Source organism: Danio rerio, chromosome 17, assembly GCF_052040795.2.
Source record: "Danio rerio strain M-AB ecotype USA chromosome 17, GRCz13ab, whole genome shotgun sequence".
NCBI lineage: Eukaryota > Metazoa > Chordata > Actinopteri > Cypriniformes > Danionidae > Danio > Danio rerio.
In genome coordinates this window covers 39007976-39026588 of record NC_141037.1, presented here as the reverse complement: position 1 = coordinate 39026588, position 18613 = coordinate 39007976, and the positions used below count along the sequence as shown (strand labels likewise).

General features: G+C 34.3%; 1 protein-coding gene and 1 long non-coding RNA gene across 3 annotated transcripts in view; both read right to left on the bottom strand.

Annotated features, from left to right (window-relative positions):
• Positions 1-245: 245 nt before the first annotated feature.
• LOC147840031 (uncharacterized) lies at positions 246-2573 on the bottom strand. Its single transcript, XR_015513661.1, has 3 exons — positions 1807-2573; positions 909-1655; positions 246-843 (listed from the first exon to the last, which is right to left on the bottom strand). It is a non-coding gene; the product is annotated as an uncharacterized LOC147840031 (long non-coding RNA).
• A 1250-nt stretch (positions 2574-3823) lies between these two features.
• mideasb (mitotic deacetylase associated SANT domain protein b) overlaps positions 3824-18613 on the bottom strand; it is a 61294-nt gene continuing 46504 nt past the window's right edge. For both annotated transcript variants that reach the window (XM_087290830.1, XM_087290829.1), the window contains exons 10-13: positions 16144-16290; positions 15479-15601; positions 13091-13287; positions 3824-5096 (exon numbers count right to left, since the gene is read on the bottom strand). In XM_087290830.1, the coding sequence (XP_087146956.1) occupies positions 4871-5096; positions 13091-13287; positions 15479-15601; positions 16144-16290 (693 nt within the window). In that variant the 3' untranslated portion in view covers positions 3824-4870. The remainder of the gene's footprint in view (positions 5097-13090; positions 13288-15478; positions 15602-16143; positions 16291-18613) is intronic.

The following is an 18613-nucleotide window of genomic DNA, read 5'->3' as shown; positions in this document are numbered from 1 at the left end:
ATAATACAAATGCTTTATTGGAATGTATTTAAAATAGAAACGAGCATTTATTTAAGTCCCACTTACCATCATATGCCTATTGAAACATGTCTGTAATACCCGATTTACATCTTTTGAATAAAGATTTTCATGTGATCACTGCAGCTATTCTAATGTCAGAAAATAAACGATCCAACAGTGCCACCGTGTGGACATTCAGTGCACAAACAACAATGAATTATGACTAAAACACATTCCTCCGCAAATACTGTTACAAATGGTCATGTTTATTGTGTTTTTCCTTGTTTATTATTCTAAAACACATGAGGAAAACACAACTGAAACACAATAAGTTACACTGTAGTAAAAAGCACTTCAGAGTTTCTCTCCACAGCCGTCATTAGTGTACAAGCCCCTATGAAAATAGCATAGAAAGTGTGCATATACAGTCTTAAGAAGCCTTTATCATACTTAACATTCCTCTGCAGAAGAAATTTCCCTTGGCTGAATGAAAAGACAGAAACAGGAGGTTCACCCTTTACAATTCCCTCCAATTCAATTTCATATTTCAATAACAACAACAACAACAACAAAACACAACATCGACAACAATAACAAAAAAGCTTGGCTAAACCATTTCAACAAAATGCCCATATCTTCATATTCGAGCGAATCAGTCTTTTCACATATGTCAACAAGAATATAATATATATATTTATATTTGTTTTCAAAAAAGATTAAGAAAAAGACATTAAATATCTTCTTTTTCTCACTTGGCTTTTAAGTTTGAAACAGTTTTTGAGTATCGGTGATCAACTACACACAACCACGCATGCAAAATAAACACATGAATACGCTCTTTCTCTTACACGCACACGCACACGCACACACACACACACACACACACACACACACACACACACACACACACACACACACACACACACACACGCACGCTGCATAGAAGACTTGTGTGTTATCAGCAATAATTGGAGCCGTTACTGTTGGCGGTGAATCCCCAGTGTGTCTCTCCTTTAAAAAGAAGACTCTTTGCTGCCATAGAAACAAAGCCAAGTGCTTAAGTGTTTGGCCAGCGGAGAGACAGAAACCCGAGCTGCTTCTACTGTACAACTGCCCTTAAAACTCACCAACCGCTCGCGTTTGTTCTTATACTAAAATATAACTTGATTATCTAATACTTTTTTTGTTCAAAGATGCTGAGAAAGAGATCAAATAAGTCGTCGAGTGGGTGGGAACTCAACACGAGTCCCGCTATTGCTATATTGCACTTGCAGTGTGTTTTTCTGTATATAATCATGCTCTCAGCGAGTGTTTGTTATCTTCAAATTCAACGCAGGTGGCAAAACTAAAAGTCAAATGAGAAAAAGAATTACCTCCAACCCCCCTTTACATAATAATAAAACAATACAAAGCTGATAGTGACACTACTAACAGCCAATGATTATATCAAGGACAACCGTTGTATATATAAAAGAACGTTTGTAAAAGTGATTGTCTTGTAAAGATAGAAAGTGTCGAAAACATCGAAGGCATCAGCGAGGTCACCAGTTTATACTAAAGGAATAGTTCATCTCAAAAAAAGGAGGAAAATTCTAGAATCATGTAATCACCTTAGATTAGGGTTTCTCAACCATGCTCCTGGAGGACCACCAACACTGCAAGTTTTGCATGTCTCCTTTGTCACACCTATTACAGGTCTTTCAATCACTGCTAATGAGTTGATGATCTGAATCAGCTGTGTTTGGTTAAGAGACATGAAAAAATGTGCAAAGCTGGTGGTCCTCCAGGAACGTGGCTGAGAAACACTGTCTTAGATCTTTTTAAATGTGTATTTTAAGAGTGGGAAAAATAAGACGTTAAGCAGAATGTTCAAGCTGCCCTTTTAGAATTACCGGGCCTTCAAGCTTTAGAAAGACAAAAAAAGTATTAATAAAAAGGTTTTTTTCTAATTGTTTACCATATTTAAAGCTTTCTGGTGCTCCAATAATGCATTTGTTTGACCAAATAAAATATATTTTATTATTATCAAGAAATAATATATCGTAGCTTTCATGTCTGCCTGTACACGCATATCTAAATGTAGTAAATAGCAGTTTTTTTGTATGTGCGCATACTATACTATGCTTGTTTAATATGTATCAGTTTGTTCTTGTGTTTATATTTTTAACTAAACCTTCTTTCCCCATATTTTTACAAAATTAGATAATTTTTGTTATAGTTTATTACAAAAAAAGAGAAAAATTCTAGATTGAATCCCCTTACATTAGATCTTCCAAACGCTTATTATGGGAGTGGGGAGAAAAAAAAGACATTAAGCAGAATGTTCAAGCTGCTCTTTTGCAACTACTGGGCCTTCAAGCTTTAAAAAGACCAAAAAAGCATTAATAAAAAGGGTTTTTTCTAATTGTTTACCATATTTAAAGCTTTCTGGTGCTCCAATAATGCATTTGTTTGACCAAATAAAATATATTTTATTATTATTATTAACAAACAATAAGTTACAGATTTCATGCCTGCCTGTACACACATATCTAAATGTGGTAAATTGCGGTGTTTTTTTCTATGATTACAAACTATACAATACTTGTTTAATATTTATCAGTTTGTTCTTGTGTTTACATTTTTAGCTCAACCTTATTTTCCCCATATTTTTACAAATTTGTATATATATATATATATATATATATATATATATATATATATATATTTATATATATATATATATATATATATATATATATATATATATTTATATATATATATATATATATATATATATATATATATATATATATATATATATATATATATATATATATATATATATATAGTTTATTCAAAAAAAAAAAGTAAACAATTCTACATTTAATCACCTTAGACCTTTCCAAATGCTCATTTTAGGAGTGGGGAAAAATAAGACGTTAAGCAGAATGTTCAATTTGCTCTTTTCCAACTACTGGGCCATAAAGCTTTAGAAAGACAAAAACAAGTAACAATAAAAGTGGTTTATTTGAATCGTTTACCATGTTTGAAGTTTCTGGGGGGGTTCTATAATGCATTTGTTTGACTGAAATATATACATTTTATTATCATCAACAAATAATAAATCGTAACTTTCATGCCTGCCTGTACACACATATCTAAATGCAGTAAAGTGCATAGTTTTTTCTATAATTACATACTATACTATACTTGTTTAATATCCATCAATTTATTTTTGTGCATATATTATCAACTCAACCTTTTTTCCCAGTGAAAAAACTACCGGGCCTTCAAGCTTTAGAAAGTGAAAAAAGTAATAATAAAAGTGGTTTATTCTAATTGTTTACCATATTTAAAGCTTTCTGGAGCTCCTATCAAGCATTTGTTTACCTAAAAATATATATTTTATTATCAACATATAATAATCATAGCTTTTATGTCTGCCTGTACACACATATCTAAATGTAGTTCATGGCAGTGTTTCTTTGTGTGTTCGCATACTATGCTTGTTTGATATCTATCAGCTTGTTCTTGTGCATACATTTTTAACTCAATGTTTTTTTCCCAATGACTTACAAATTTAGATGATTTTTTATAGTTTGTTTCAAAAAGAATAATTATAGATTTAATCCCCTTACATTAGATCTTTCCAACCGCTTATTTTGAGAGTGGGAAGAAATAAGACATTAAGCAGAATGTTCAAGCTGCTCTTTTCCAACTACTGGGCCTTCAAGCTTTAGTAAAGTGCAGTGCTTTCTATGATTACATCCTATACTATAGTTGTTTAATATTTATTAGTTTGTGCATATATTTTTTTCTCCAGGATTTGCAAATTTAGATGTTTTTTTTTTAATAAGCATTTATATTTAATTTAAGTGTCTTTCTCAGCACTTTATTTTAAGACTTTGCTATATTAAAGAGAAAACTACATTTTGGACAGATTATTCATTATCCAAAAACTGCAAAAATGAAATAAACCCCAGTTTTGTTTGGCTGTGGTGCATAAAACAGGTCAAATGTTTCTTAATCTTTAACAAAAAGCTACTATTAAAGGAAAAACCAACCATAATCATCCTTTTTTGATAGTTTCAGTTAAAACACTATGTCAAGACGACTTTGTGGCTTCAAAAGATTTGAAAATCCGCATAGTTATCTGAAGTACTTATGATTTTTTTTCGTCTCTTTTGAAGATGAAAAGCCCTTGGGTTATATTTGCGATGAATGGCACAGAACAACATGAATGTTCTGCTAATCTGTGTGTTCTACAGAAAAAAAGGAGTATTATTCTGGAACGACATAAGGGTGACGCCTGCCTGAATTTTCCATTTGGGATGAACTATACCTTTAAGATGCTCAAAAACAGAAAGCCCGTAATTACAGCACTGGAGATCAAGACCAGGCGTACAAGCACAGTTGTGCAAGCGTTTGGCAGTCAGTCACGTGGAAGAAAAAGATATCTTCGTTTCGGAAAAGGAGGAGAAAACACACACACATACACGCACACACACACTTGCTTTTGTGTCCTTCGGCGTCCATTTCACAGCAGTGAACAGTGAGTGAGTTCTGTGCACAGATCAGTGTGTGTCCATGAGTCTAAAAGTGCATTTTGCACACGCACGCACGCAGACACACACACATTCACACTGAGATGGCATGGCTTACACTCCCAATAGCCCTATATCTGAACACGAAGCCCCTGAATGCCTCTACAGCATCGGTCTCTGTCTTTATCCGCCTCATACACACGTAACACACACGCACACACACACATTATACGGGAGTGAGCCAGTCCCTGAAACTGTTCTTTTGGGATGGGTCTTGTTGGCTGGTAAGGTAAAAATAAATATGTTTTTTATCTTTTGTTTCGTCGTGGGCAGGGGATTGTTAGCTAGCGCCAGTCTTCATCATCTGCATCCTCGTCTTCATCAGAAGAGTCGTCGCTGCTCGCTCTCCTCCCTCTGCCCTGATCTGCCATCGCCCCGTTCTGCTGGGCCGCTAACAAGGCGGCTGCTGCCCGCTGCTCGGCCTCTCTCTGCCGGAGCGCCGCTGCTTTCTTCTCCGCCTCGGCGTGACTCTTCATGTGGGCACTGCGGCTCTTCACCTTATAGAAGATCCTAGAGGGAAAGAAAAAACTAATTGATCATATCTGTAAGTCAGTAGTTTGAATGTAATGTAATGTGTGTATTTATATAGCGCGTTTACTGTGTGTTGCCATACACTTAAAGTGCTTCACGATCATGAGAGGGGATTCTCTTGACACCACCACCAGTGTGCAGCATCCACTTGGATGATATGACAGCAGCCACAGGACAACAGCGCCAGTGTGCTCACCACACACCAACTATTGGTGGAGTGGAGAGACAGTGATAGAGACAATTCGGTGGATGGCGATGATTGGGAGGCCATGATCGGTAAGGGCCTAGTGTTGTCACGATACTGGAATTCGGTACCAATCGATGCTCAAGTTTTAAAAACGTCCATTTCCTGCTAACATTTGAGCACTACTGAAAGAGTTCCTCAACACCGCTGAATTGCCATTTTGTTCACATGCTCAACAGAAATGACTGTTATTGTGAAGGTCATCAGTTCATCGAACTCAACGCTGTTTACATAGTGTAAACATAGATACAGGGACACTGGAGCGTTTCAAAGTCATGTCGAACCGCTGATTTGTCTATAAGCTGACATACGAGTAATCCACCGATGAATCGCGGCATAAAAATGCTCCACTGTCCCTGTATCTGTCAAAACATCTGCCAAACATGCTCAATACCGCTCAAATGTTAGTGGTAATAGGACGTTTTTAAAATTCCAGTATCAATTGGTACCCAATTCTAATATCGTACAACCCTATAAGGGCCAATGAAGGGAATTTGGCCAGCAAATCAGGGTTATACTCCTACTCATTTATTAGTGCCATGGGATTTTTGATGACCACAGAGAGTCAGGACCTTGGTTTAATATCTCATTGGCGCCCATTATAGTATAGTGTCCCCTTCACTTTACTGGGGCATTAGAACTCACAAAAACCCCAGGTTGAGCACCCCCTGATGGACTAAAACAAACTACAACAGCATCCAGGTACTGACTTTTGTTGAAGTCATTTATTCAGACTGGTTTTGTTAAAGGTCCCGTAAAGTGCATAGGACATACTGTAGCCCCTCTCCTTTTATTTAAAAAAAAACAGCCAATAGCGTTTTGTTTGATCACAGCTATTCCAGTGAGAGTGAGGTGAAGGGGGCAGGGCATATCAGATACTAGACAATATTTAGGCTTTACGTGTTTTTATCAGATTTATATCTAAATTTTGTCACTGTTTTGGAGCACACTAGAAATCAAACAATCAAACAATACTGATACTAACATTAAAAAAACGTTATTTTCATTTGACAGGACTTGAATCAACAAGATATGACTAAAAAGAATCGTTCATTCACGCTTGTTTGATTCATGAAGAATTGGCCGAGTCAGATTTATCAGTGCATCCAAATGTTTTTTGTGAACCGAATGTAATGCTTATTTGCAGAGATGATTCATTTAAATCTGTTCATGATCAGACATGAACATGAGAACTGGATCAACAGCAATCGCGATCAGTTCAGCAAAGCTTTGTTAATTAAAGGAATCATTGAAAACATTGCATATCTCAAGCCTGCCTGGATTGCTGAAAAGTTCCACAATAATTTGGAATATCATGGCTTTTACTCTCTTTTCTTTATCTATGTTAAGCTGCTTTGACACTATCCACATGGTAAAAAGCATTATATAAATAAAGATGAACTCAATAATAAAACAATGATTCATTCACAAATTAGATGTCCATATCATTTAGAAGGTTGGAATCAGCTGGATTTAGAGAAATGGTATAGATCTGACTCAAAAGAATGAGTCACTTGGAAATCAGAGATTCAGAAAGAACCAGAGGAGTTAGATCAACTGGATTTGTGAATCAATAATTCAGACTGGTTTTGTTAACTGGCTCAACTGATTCACTGCAGAGATTTCACTAAAATCATGATGCATTTACCGGTTCAGTCAGATTCATGAACTCATTCAGACTTTAAGCAAGATCAACTGATACCTTTGATCTGATCAGTGAGTCAATCAGTTCATAAGTGAATTAACAAAATAATAATTCAAACAATAAAAATCTTTAAAGATTGATTCAGTTCATGAACTGGACATGCAGATTATTTAGCTAGTTAAACCAGAGAACAGTATCAAATGGATTTGTGAAAAAAGTAGGTGTTTCCTAAAATGCATAGATATGCACTATTCTACACCATTTTGTAGTATAAATAGTGCAAGTAGTGCATTCACACTGAAAACTCTAATAATAATAATAATAGGTGCACTTTAGATAGCCAGATGATGCACTTATTCAATCATTAAAATGAAGTGTGGAATGTTGGACCCTTCACAGACTCAATGGTCGCAGTTTTGCATACGTAGCAGAAGGGGAAGAGCTTTTGGGCACTGATTTTTTTATTTTGGATTGTAAAAGCAAAATTGTCCTACGAGAGGTTATAGCACCTCCCGATGGTGAACGCGGTTATACTCATGGCAGGTTTAATTTGGTAGTTTGGTCATTTATTTCACTAATTTGGTACCCGTCAAACCTTATTTGGGAAACGATTTGAGTTTCTGCTAAGTGGTCCATTTGGGATGACACTACATACATGCACTATAATGTTGAGTTTGTAAGTGCATAAGTACATAGAGCATAAGTGCATAAATTATAGTTTGCCGTTTGGGACCAGTCATTCAGACTAGTTTTGCTAACTGAATCAACCAGTTCATTGCAAAGACCTGGTTCAAAAGAATGATTCTTTGTTCAAATAAGTGATTTGTCTTATTGAATACCTGATTCAGAGAATTGGAGTTGTATGATTGGTGAATGCATCGTACACACAGGTTTAATGATTTAGATCAAACAGATTCACTGCAAAGATATAATGAAAAGCAAAATTTTCTCCCCCAGATCAGACATGATTCATGAACCAATCGTTCAGACAGGTTTTGTCAACTGGATCAACCAATTTAAAGATGCAACTAAAAATGAATCATTTATAAATCAGTCATGAAGTTATTTGAGATGATGAGCTGAGCTTAATGAAAAATAGATCAATATAATTCATGAAATATTAATTCAGACAGGTAAAAATGAATAAATAAGTAAATTAATAAATAAACAAACATCCGACTCTAACGATCAATTCATTCTCAAATTGGGCTCAAAGATGAAATGAGAAATGGATCAATTGGAATTGCATAACATTCACATGGACTGGTGTAACGTTCCCTTGCAGAACGTATTTTGGATAAGTGTGTGCGTTCGTTTGTATGTGGGTGTGTCGTTTCATGCATGTGTTACAGGTACGAACGGCATTGGAGGATCCGCATTTCGTGCTGATGACGTTGGCCGCTGACGCTGGGTTTGCGCCACCAATCGCTGGTTGGCATAGCGTTTAAAAGCCGAGCCCAAACTGCAATGGCGATCTCTCTCTCTCTCTTTTGTCTCTTTTCCTTTGCCACTTCTCGCTCTTATTCTTTCTGTGGGTCTCTGTGAGGACAGTCTCTCTTGCGAGGGCTTGTCTGAGAGAATGTGTTTTGCTTGTTTAATGCTCTTGTCTAAAGTTTGCGATTTAACAATGTTTGTGAAATTGTCCAGTTAACTGACATGTTTGAGTGATGCCTCGGAGAGGTGTAGGAGTGAGTAAGTCGCGCGATATACATATACAACACTCAGATTGATATTTTGTATTAGTTCATTAGGTTCAGGAGAATGTGCTGTTTTCTGTATGTTTTTGTTTTTAGTTAGAGCAGTTTAGTTAAGACGTTTGGTACGTTGAAGATGTTTCTTTTCATGCTTTTCTTTTCATATTTAGTTTAGTTTGGTGAAAACAGTTACTGAGTTTTGTTATATTTATTTCTTTGATTTAAGCACATTCAACTACTTCCTCTCCCCCCAGGTAATTCATTATTTAATCATTGTAAATATTTTTCTTTCACTGTATAATATATTTTCACTGGTTTTCATTGGATATATGGGCAATAAATAATTGCAGTGATTATTTGATTCAGTTTATTTCTTTCTCCATCCGCTTGTCACACACATTAAACTAATGTATGTTATTGTCATCTACTCCTAGTTTAATATTAACATCTAAAAGGACGTAACAACTGGTTTGGTTAACTGAATCAACTGATTCACTGCAAATAAAAAATATGATCTCTCTCTGATTTGAATCATATACACTGCATTAATGATCCAGATAAACAGATCATCCATCGCAAAGATATGAAAAAAATAAAATTGACCATTCAGTTAATTCAGCTGAACTTCTAACTATAACTCATAAACTATGATTCATAGTACAGTTTTTATTAACTTGATCGGCCAATAAGAATGCTTTATTCACAAATCAGAGATTCAGATTGAGATATGTAGTTGAACCTGAGAAAAAGGCCTTTTCTGAAAGGGCATTCCAGTGTCATCGAGTTTCAGAATGTTGTGGGACTGCTGTACAAGAGTTATGATTAGGGATTGTAGATCGCGAAAATTAGTAGTTTTTCTTTTAGCGATTTTTTCTTTTATTTTTTTTAGACATGACGGTAAAACATGAACACGGTTATGAATATATTAAAAAGTGTCTGTTTGTTGTAAAAATTCGTAATAATGACAAAAATTACTAATTTGTGGATCTCCCTAATTCCGGGTCCAGCTATACTACCGTTGTGGCTGGTGTATTCTGGGAAATTTTCTTACGCCTTGGTTTCGAGTGTGCTCCTGAAAAATATCTGTTCAAAGGGCTATTCACCCCTTCTCCTAAACCTTAAGCCTAAAGAGTATTAGGACACCCCTACCCCTTTACGGGAGCATGCAAAATGAGGGGTAGGGGTAAGGGGAAGTGCTAAGGGTTAGAATTGGGATTGGGCCTAAGTTCAGTCTGATTAATCACGCCTCATAAAGAGGTCTTGTTTTTTTTTTTTTTTTTTTTTGCAAAGTGGACTAAATGACTTGTAGATTGGAGATTAATCATTAGCTCACTAATTAGAGATTCAGAAATGCCAGTGAATTAGAACAGTCAAAAAACACTCATTAACTAAATCATGACAAAAAGACTACTGCTAGCTGACCAACGATTGAGTTTAATTTAACACCAGATGGGTCTCATTTGTAAACACTTCACTCCTCATAAACAGCATCTCACAAAGATATTCTTTTTAATGCCTTGCAGTAACATTGGACAGTGCTGGGAGCAAGAGCACGTGTGTGTGTGTCTTCAATCTCTCTCTCACTCACACACACACAGTATGTAGGAAACGTGGCATTCAACATCTCCATGGACTTGGTTGCTAAGAGACTGTTGATTTAACAAGCCGACTGTTGCCATGGATAAAATCTCCAATCAAAATCAGATGTTGCCTTTTTACTGCTTACTACTAGACTGAACCCTGCTGCATGAACACCTCAGAGCTGTCAAGCTTTATTGATTTCCCTGTAAGACCCTTCCACCTTTATAAGCAGCTCTCTGTCAGCTCTATGAAACAACCACACAGTGCATGTAATCTGATGATTTGTGCATCATAAAAAGTGTTAGGAGAGCTAGTTTTAGATTGTACTAAATTAGCTACATTTACAAAAGACACCCAGTAAGATGTCATTCAGAATAACAACTATTGTTTATATATGCACTGGTGTCCATAAATAGACACTTATTGTCATTTATATCTTGTTCTGAAAAGATATACAAGTAAGGAATAATCAATGGCTTGCCATGCATTAAAGGTTTTTAATGCAAGACGTGAAAGTGTAGGACCACACAACACGCAGCAGAAGTGCATTAAAATGCTTTAACACACAGCAAGCCGTTGATTATCCCGCTTATTCCATGGTCATTTGCCAAAGTAGACCTAAATTTAAACTAGTTTTGTTCTAGTTTTGTCCTCGCTGTGCAATATTTGTCCGAAGTTTCACCAGTTTTGACTTGTTAGATTTTCTAGTCCCTCCACTGAATTAGCAGTGACAGGCAGGATGACAGACGGAGAGAGAGAGAGATCATGTGTTTGCTGTTTAAACCTGCTAATGTTAAGATGCAATTTCATCAATCCGATCACAGATGGGCAAATAAGACATTCCTAGTCACACCTGGAGTGTGTTTCCAGTCACACGTGTTTCTTTTCTCAACTTTCTACCACTTCTCTGATGAGGGAGAATACGTATGTATAATGGCTTTCTCTTTCAATAACTGTTAATACTACAAATGCTGGGCTATCTATAGCAGAATTTCCGCTTTATACATTTCATAATATACATACAAATCTTATTAAAATTGGCAAATTAATTAAATAAGCTTTAGCAACATGTTACTTTATGCATGGAACATAATTTAATATACAAATATATTACCAAATATATTATCAGTCAAAAGTTAAGGGTCAGTTTTTTTTCTTTTTTTTTTTATTCTGTTCAAAGTGGTATTTATTAAAATTAAAAAAATTGTTAAATTGTTAAATATTTATTAAAATTATAAACAACTGCTTTCTTATTGTATGTAGCTTCAAATAAAATTACTCCAGTCATTATTGTTTTATTACTATTACCATTAATAATTATAATAATAATAATAAACAATAATAATATTAACAACAAATAATATTAGAGTGATTTCTGAAGGATCATGTGACTCTGAAGACTGGAGTGATGCTGAAAACTCATCTTTAAAATCACTGGAATAAATGATTAAATTAAATGATAAACTACTTTTGAACAGTTATTTTAAAGTGCAATAACATTCCATAATTTGTACTGTATTTTTGAATAAAATAAAAGCAGCATCGGTGAGCAGAAAAATAAACCAATACAAAAGCTATTTAGCAAACACTAAGGATCGGTGTATTATTACATTTTTTACAGTCATTAATTAATTATGAAACTTATCTTTGCGATCGACCAAAAAAATACACCTGAGAACAAATAATAGGTTCAAAAGTCTAAATACTGACCGTCAGACACATCAAAGATTTATTATATATCCGATTTAACAACAGATGCAAGGGATAAGATCCAGCAGCAGGTCCTGAGATGGTCTGGCAGATATAAGAGTCGAAATTTTTAAAGACACGCTATATTTGTACATAAACTGTCGATTTGACCTAAAAATAATATTCTTGCTCGAAAAACTTGTAATACTTTACTTTGTGGAATAATTGAGCAGTATTTTTCTAATTTTGCAGATTTCCCATCCGCCATTAACCATCCTCATTGGTTTCCTGTGCAGCACATGCGAGTTGCTATGGTAGCTACAAATGTTTAGGAGAAGCGCATTTATTTCAAACTGTGATCAAAACTGACTGGAACTACCTGTGCGTTTCAACAAAAATAATGCACACCCTCCAGCCAATCAGAATCAAGAACTTCACCAGACCATAAAATATACATTTATTTATCTATATCTATCTATATTTATCTATAGATATATTTGAGGACACCAGCGGAGCTCCAAATACTTCATTAATTGTCCTTTTAAATCTCTACACTGCAACGATCCTTCAAACCACTAGGTTTTGCCATTTATAAGCAAGTTGTTTCTAACCCTAAACAAAAGTTCAGTAAAAGTATGTGATGTCATTTTTTCATAAAAATATATGAATAACACTGAATGAACAAGTACAAAAAATTCACCCATATTTTAAAATTATATAATTTAAAAAAAACAATGAAGGAGGCTCTTTACTTGCTTGTCATACCTATACCGGGTTTCTGCACGTTTCATCATGTCAAATTTAAGACTTTTTAAGACCTTTTTAGATCTGTTGGTTGTACTGATTGGCTATTAATTTACATGGAAAATTAACAATTAAAATTAAGACCTGTTTAAAAGTATTTAAGACCTACTCAACTGACTTTTTAAGGCTTTACATTTATTTTTTGTACAATTTAAGATATTTTAAGACTTTAGGACCCCGCGGACACCCTGCTATGAAAATCACTTCAGTAAATTTGATGCAGACACCAAAATTGGATGCCGTCTGCCAAAAGCAGCTTGTTTAAATAAACGTATACAAGATATAACATTGCACAGATATATCCCAGTAAACTGACCTGCCACACTTCTTGCAGGGGAATTCGCCCTCTTGGTTGGTTTGTCCCTTTCCTGTATTGCTGGGCCCAGTTTTCCTGGCAGCAGTGTCGGAGCGAGGTTTGGATGGTGGTTGAGGTGGATGAGGAGGATGACTGACCCCCAATGTGGACGGATGTCTGGTGCTGTTCTCCTGACTCAATACCAAGACGGCAGCAGCCTGACAGGAAACAAATGTTACGCAAGCAAACATAAGCTAAATACATACAGAGATCAAACACTTGTGCGGTGAATTAATTTAAAACCCTTCGAAAGTTACTTCAGGGTGATGGTCCCTAATAAATGTATTACAATTTTATTGTTATATTTTGGACCATTTTATTTGTATTTAGTGCATTACAACAACTACAATTGAATATTTAAAGAGACAGTTCACACAAAAATGAAAAATTCTGTCATCATTCAGGGACTGCAGGTGGAAATTAGCAGTTTTTGCTAAAGCCAGGTACAAAACAAATTACCTTTTTAAGGTCAATGTAGTGTTTTGCATGTCCCAGTCAATTAATTAAAATTCAAGTCAAATTTACTAATCTTTCATTTGTTCCAAAGCCGTTAGATTTTATTTTACTTTGTTGAACAATCTTAATGTCATCTCAATGGCTACTAGTTTCCAACATTAAACACTAACAAAGTGAGTACTATGGCTGCACAATAAATCGTTTCAGCATCCATATGACAAAGTGATCATTCGCAATAGTCACATCGCAGGGTGTCTTGAGTTTATATAGTATAATATAATTGATCATTTTCATGTGTTTTTTGGTTTGTGATTGTATAATGATTTTTAAAAGCATTAAAAGGATAAAAAAATAAGACAAAAATATAAAGAAATTGTACCATTTGCAACTATTACAATGATTCATTTTATTAACAATTTTTTTTTATTAATCGATTACCCAAATACTGGTAGACTTGGTAAACGATAAAACATTGTTATTTTAATTGTTTCTTTTTTTTATTTGTATTGATATATGCTTGTACTTGGTTTATTAACAGATAAAGTTACAGAATGTTCGGTTTATGCTGGCTAAAAACATTTTGGGACACAAACAGCAGTTATAAATTGTTCTAATGAGGGCGGTTGTTTGACAGCTTATTTACGTTATAGGGTTTTTTTTTATAAGTTGTTTAAATTAAGACTTTTTATTTAAAAAACAAATGCTAGACACAAACTGTTTGCTATGGAATGCAAAAACTTTGAAGCTCAATATCTCAAAACCCTTCAGAATGCAGAAAGAAACTTATAATTCCATAATAACAATATACCACATCTATCCTAGCTTCTGTGTCAGTGATCATGTTTTAATTGCGCTACATGAATACACACATTACATTACATTAATTATTGTCCTACTTTTTCCATTTCTTATTTTTTCCTCATCCCATTGATGGTCAACTATATGTACATGAATGTATAAGCGGAGGCGGTGCATTAAAAAAATGACTTTGTGCTATAAAATCAACATGCGGCACATTTAGAATGGAGCCAGACACGCATTTAAGCTTAAGATTTAGATGAATCCAATACAATATAGGTCTCACATTCCAAAAAAACTCAAAAGAACATTGTATCTGGGAAAGTGTGCTGATTGGGACTCTGGCAAACATTAATTTCCTTGATTATTTCAAAACCAGTTCCAGTTAACCCTGAAATATGTGCTTTGGGTTTATCCCCTGTAAGTTTAGTCTGGATGATTCCAGCTATGGATCATTTTCATGTGTTTTTTGTGCTTGTCACTGTATAATGATTTTTTAAAAGCATTAAAAGAATAAATAAAAACATATACATATAAAGAAAGTGTACCATTTGCAACTTTGACAAATGATTCATTTTATTGAACTATTTTTATTTTTATTATACGATTACCCAAATACTGGTAGACTCGGAAAACGATAAAACATTGTTTATTTCAATCGTATCTTTTTTTTTTTGTATTGATATATGCTTGTAGATGGTTTATTATATTTTATTCATATGCACTTCTCTTTAGAATCATTCCAATCAATCTAAAATAACTCTTTCCAAATAGAGATATTCAAGTCATCTGGTTAAATGTATTCATATTGAAATATATGATCGCAGAATAGCAAAATATGGCCATGTTAGATTTCCCCAATATCGCGCAGCCCTAGTGAGTACTGTAAATAGTGAGCAAACTTTCATTTTTGGGTGCATTTTTAAATCATAATGAAGCACACCACTAGATGGCACTATAAATATCACAAAGTGCTTAAAGCACACATAAATATTGTCTTTCAATACCCTCTGATAGACTTCTTTTCTTACTTGTCAGGCTATTTCTGTGAGAATTTGATAACATAAAAAACATGCAAACTTCCATAAATCTCACATTTTCGGTGGCCTGTAGAGATTGTGTCACCCTGCCGGGGCTGTCTTCTTGCTTCCTGTCACATGACCCTTCCCACTTCCTGCTCTCCTCGTCTTCTTTCCGTGATTCGAGTTTCTGTGAACTCTGATGGAAATGAAACATTACTGCACTGCACTGGACTTGACTGGAGGTGTATATACATCTAAATATATACATCTAAATATATACATATATACATATATACATATATATATATATATATATATATATATATATATATATATATATATATATATATATATATACATATATACATATATATATATATATATATATATATATATATATATATATATATACATATATATATATATATATATATACATATATATATATACATATATATACATACATATATATACATACATATATATACATACATATATATACATATATATACATACATATATATACATACATATATATACATACATATATATACATATATATACATACATATATATACATATATATACATACATATATATACATACATATACATATATATATACATATACATATATATATATATATATATATATATATATATATATATATATATATATATATATATATATATATATATATATATATATATACATACACACAAAGCCACGGGAACTCACTTTGTTGTCTACTTCCTCCTCTGTTGTGGGTTTAGTCTCCAGCGGCTCTGTTTCTCCGTATACGAGCGTGCCGTTCCTGCCGATCTTCACCTGCTTCTTATATGTGTAGTAAAACTCCACACACTGTGCTACAGTCTTGGAGCTCACCTTCAAGACAAATAGAACAATTCAGCATTGCCATAATTTACAACCAAAAACCACACCAAGCTTGCATTCTTACAGTTGTTTCCAAATGCTTACACACATTCTCAAAACAGTGTCACCTCTTTTCTAACTCTTTCTAAACTGCACACACAAAAGCCTCACATCTACTTCAAAATGGTACACTGCATTCAAAATGCCATAAACCAGGGTTGAGCAAACTCGGTCCTGCAGGGCCGGTGTCTTGCATATTTTAGTCCCAACCCCAATTAGACACTCCTGAACCAGCTAATCAAGCTCTTTCTAGGTATACTAGAAACTTCAGGGAGGAGTGTTAAAGGAAGTTGGAGGGAAACTATAGAGGACACTGACCATCTAGTACTGAGTTTGGACAACCCAGCCATAACAACCTGTCAGAATGAAGCATTTGCATCAGAGCAAACAAGTCTTTCATAATAGTAAATGTTTGAATATAGCATGTCAACACTGTTGTTCTAAATCTAAAACTCTGTGCTCTTTTATAGGCTTATATCTACATTTCAATGCTATTTTCTACAGTGATATAGTTACTATATACTATATAGTTACTATTATAATCTGCAGAGAACAGTAACAGGTACACTGTGAGCACCAATGACATGTGCTGTAGAAACATATATTGTTGTATACAGTAGCATACAACAAAACCATAAACATACTGTGTGTAGTAATGTATAAATAATAATGAAAATACATATGTAAGGCATTTTCTCCTAAAGAACACAACTGTGTGTGAAGTTTCAGGGGGAAAAGTGTTGGCCATCATACACTTTACTTTCCATCACCAAGCTAACAAGAACTCATCTATTGTTTTCTCGAAGAATTTAGGAGATTTAGAAAAGAAGAATATGCGGTAGGTACAAAACTACAAATTGTGGGGGGGGGCTAAACTAGTTTTTTTTTTTTTTTACCAGAACAAGCCAGTGTTCTGACACCTTTGACCAATTTATAGGACTGCACTAGAGTAAAGCAGTGACTGACTTGTGATCCGTTAAGAAATTAGCGTTTGCTTATGTGAAAATATATAAGTGTTGCGTCTTGATTGGTTGTGTGTGGAAAGCAAGAAGCTTCCAGTTAGACTTTTGTGTTTTAGGAGGAGAGTTGCGTGAAGTGTTTTATGCGACTGAAAAATGAGCTTGAGGCTGAGAAATAGCTTCTGGTTGTGGAGATTTGCTCTGTATTTTTGCATTTTAAGTGAGATGTTTCAGAAATTGTGTGCCATGAAAGATTGCGTGTAAGCAGCTGGAAAACACTGTAATGCTCGGGTTTCAGTTGTGGTCATATATACACAGATGCCTCATCAGTAGGGCCAGCTGGAATCTGCAGACGTTTTTTGCTTTTTCTGCAGAGAATTTTTATAAAAGTCTGTGGATTTCTGCAGAATTATTTTGGGAGCATCATAACTAAAATCTTAATATGTGAAATAAAAAATAATAAATTTTTAACTTTTAATTAATGTTTAAAATGCTAATTCAATTAAATCCACTTTATTTGGTAATCAAAGGAAGTCTCTCATATAATATCTCTACTACTAAAAGACAGAACAACTTATTGTACAAACTGCATTGTACATAAATCAAGTGAACATTTTCACATTAGTCAATAATATTACTGTAATTAATTTAAAAACTCAATAAATATAGATTTACACACATTTACAAAGAGTAAATAAACAGAATTAATGATGGGCTAAAAATCTGGTGAATTCTGCGCGCGCAGATTCAGTGTGGGCCTAGATTCAATAAGCCACTGTGTGAAATTGACTCTGCAGTTTCAATTGTTGTTATATGCATGCATGAAATATCTAAATCTGCAATAGACTATATACATATATACAATATACAATAGACTATATATATATATATATATATATATATATATATATATATATATATATGAGCAATATTACTCGAGTTACAGTGCGATATGGCTGTATATCGGCACTGGTGGGAGGCGTGCGTTGGCATAAGGCCATGCGTTGTGAATTTGTGTGTGTATATATATATATATATATATATATATATATATATATATATATATATATTAGCGCTGTCAAAATTAACGCGTTAACGCATGCGATTAATTTGAAAAAAATTAACGCGTTAAAAAAAACTAACGCAATTAACGCAGTCAATTAACGCAGTTTTTTCCCCTGTTTTGGCCAGGGCAGACACCCGCAAGTTTCCCGCTGTTTAGACGTACTTTTTGGACCGGGCTGATCATCTTCTTATGATCTGATCGGCCCATAAAACACCCAGCAGATATCTTTCTGCCTCAGTGATTGACGGTG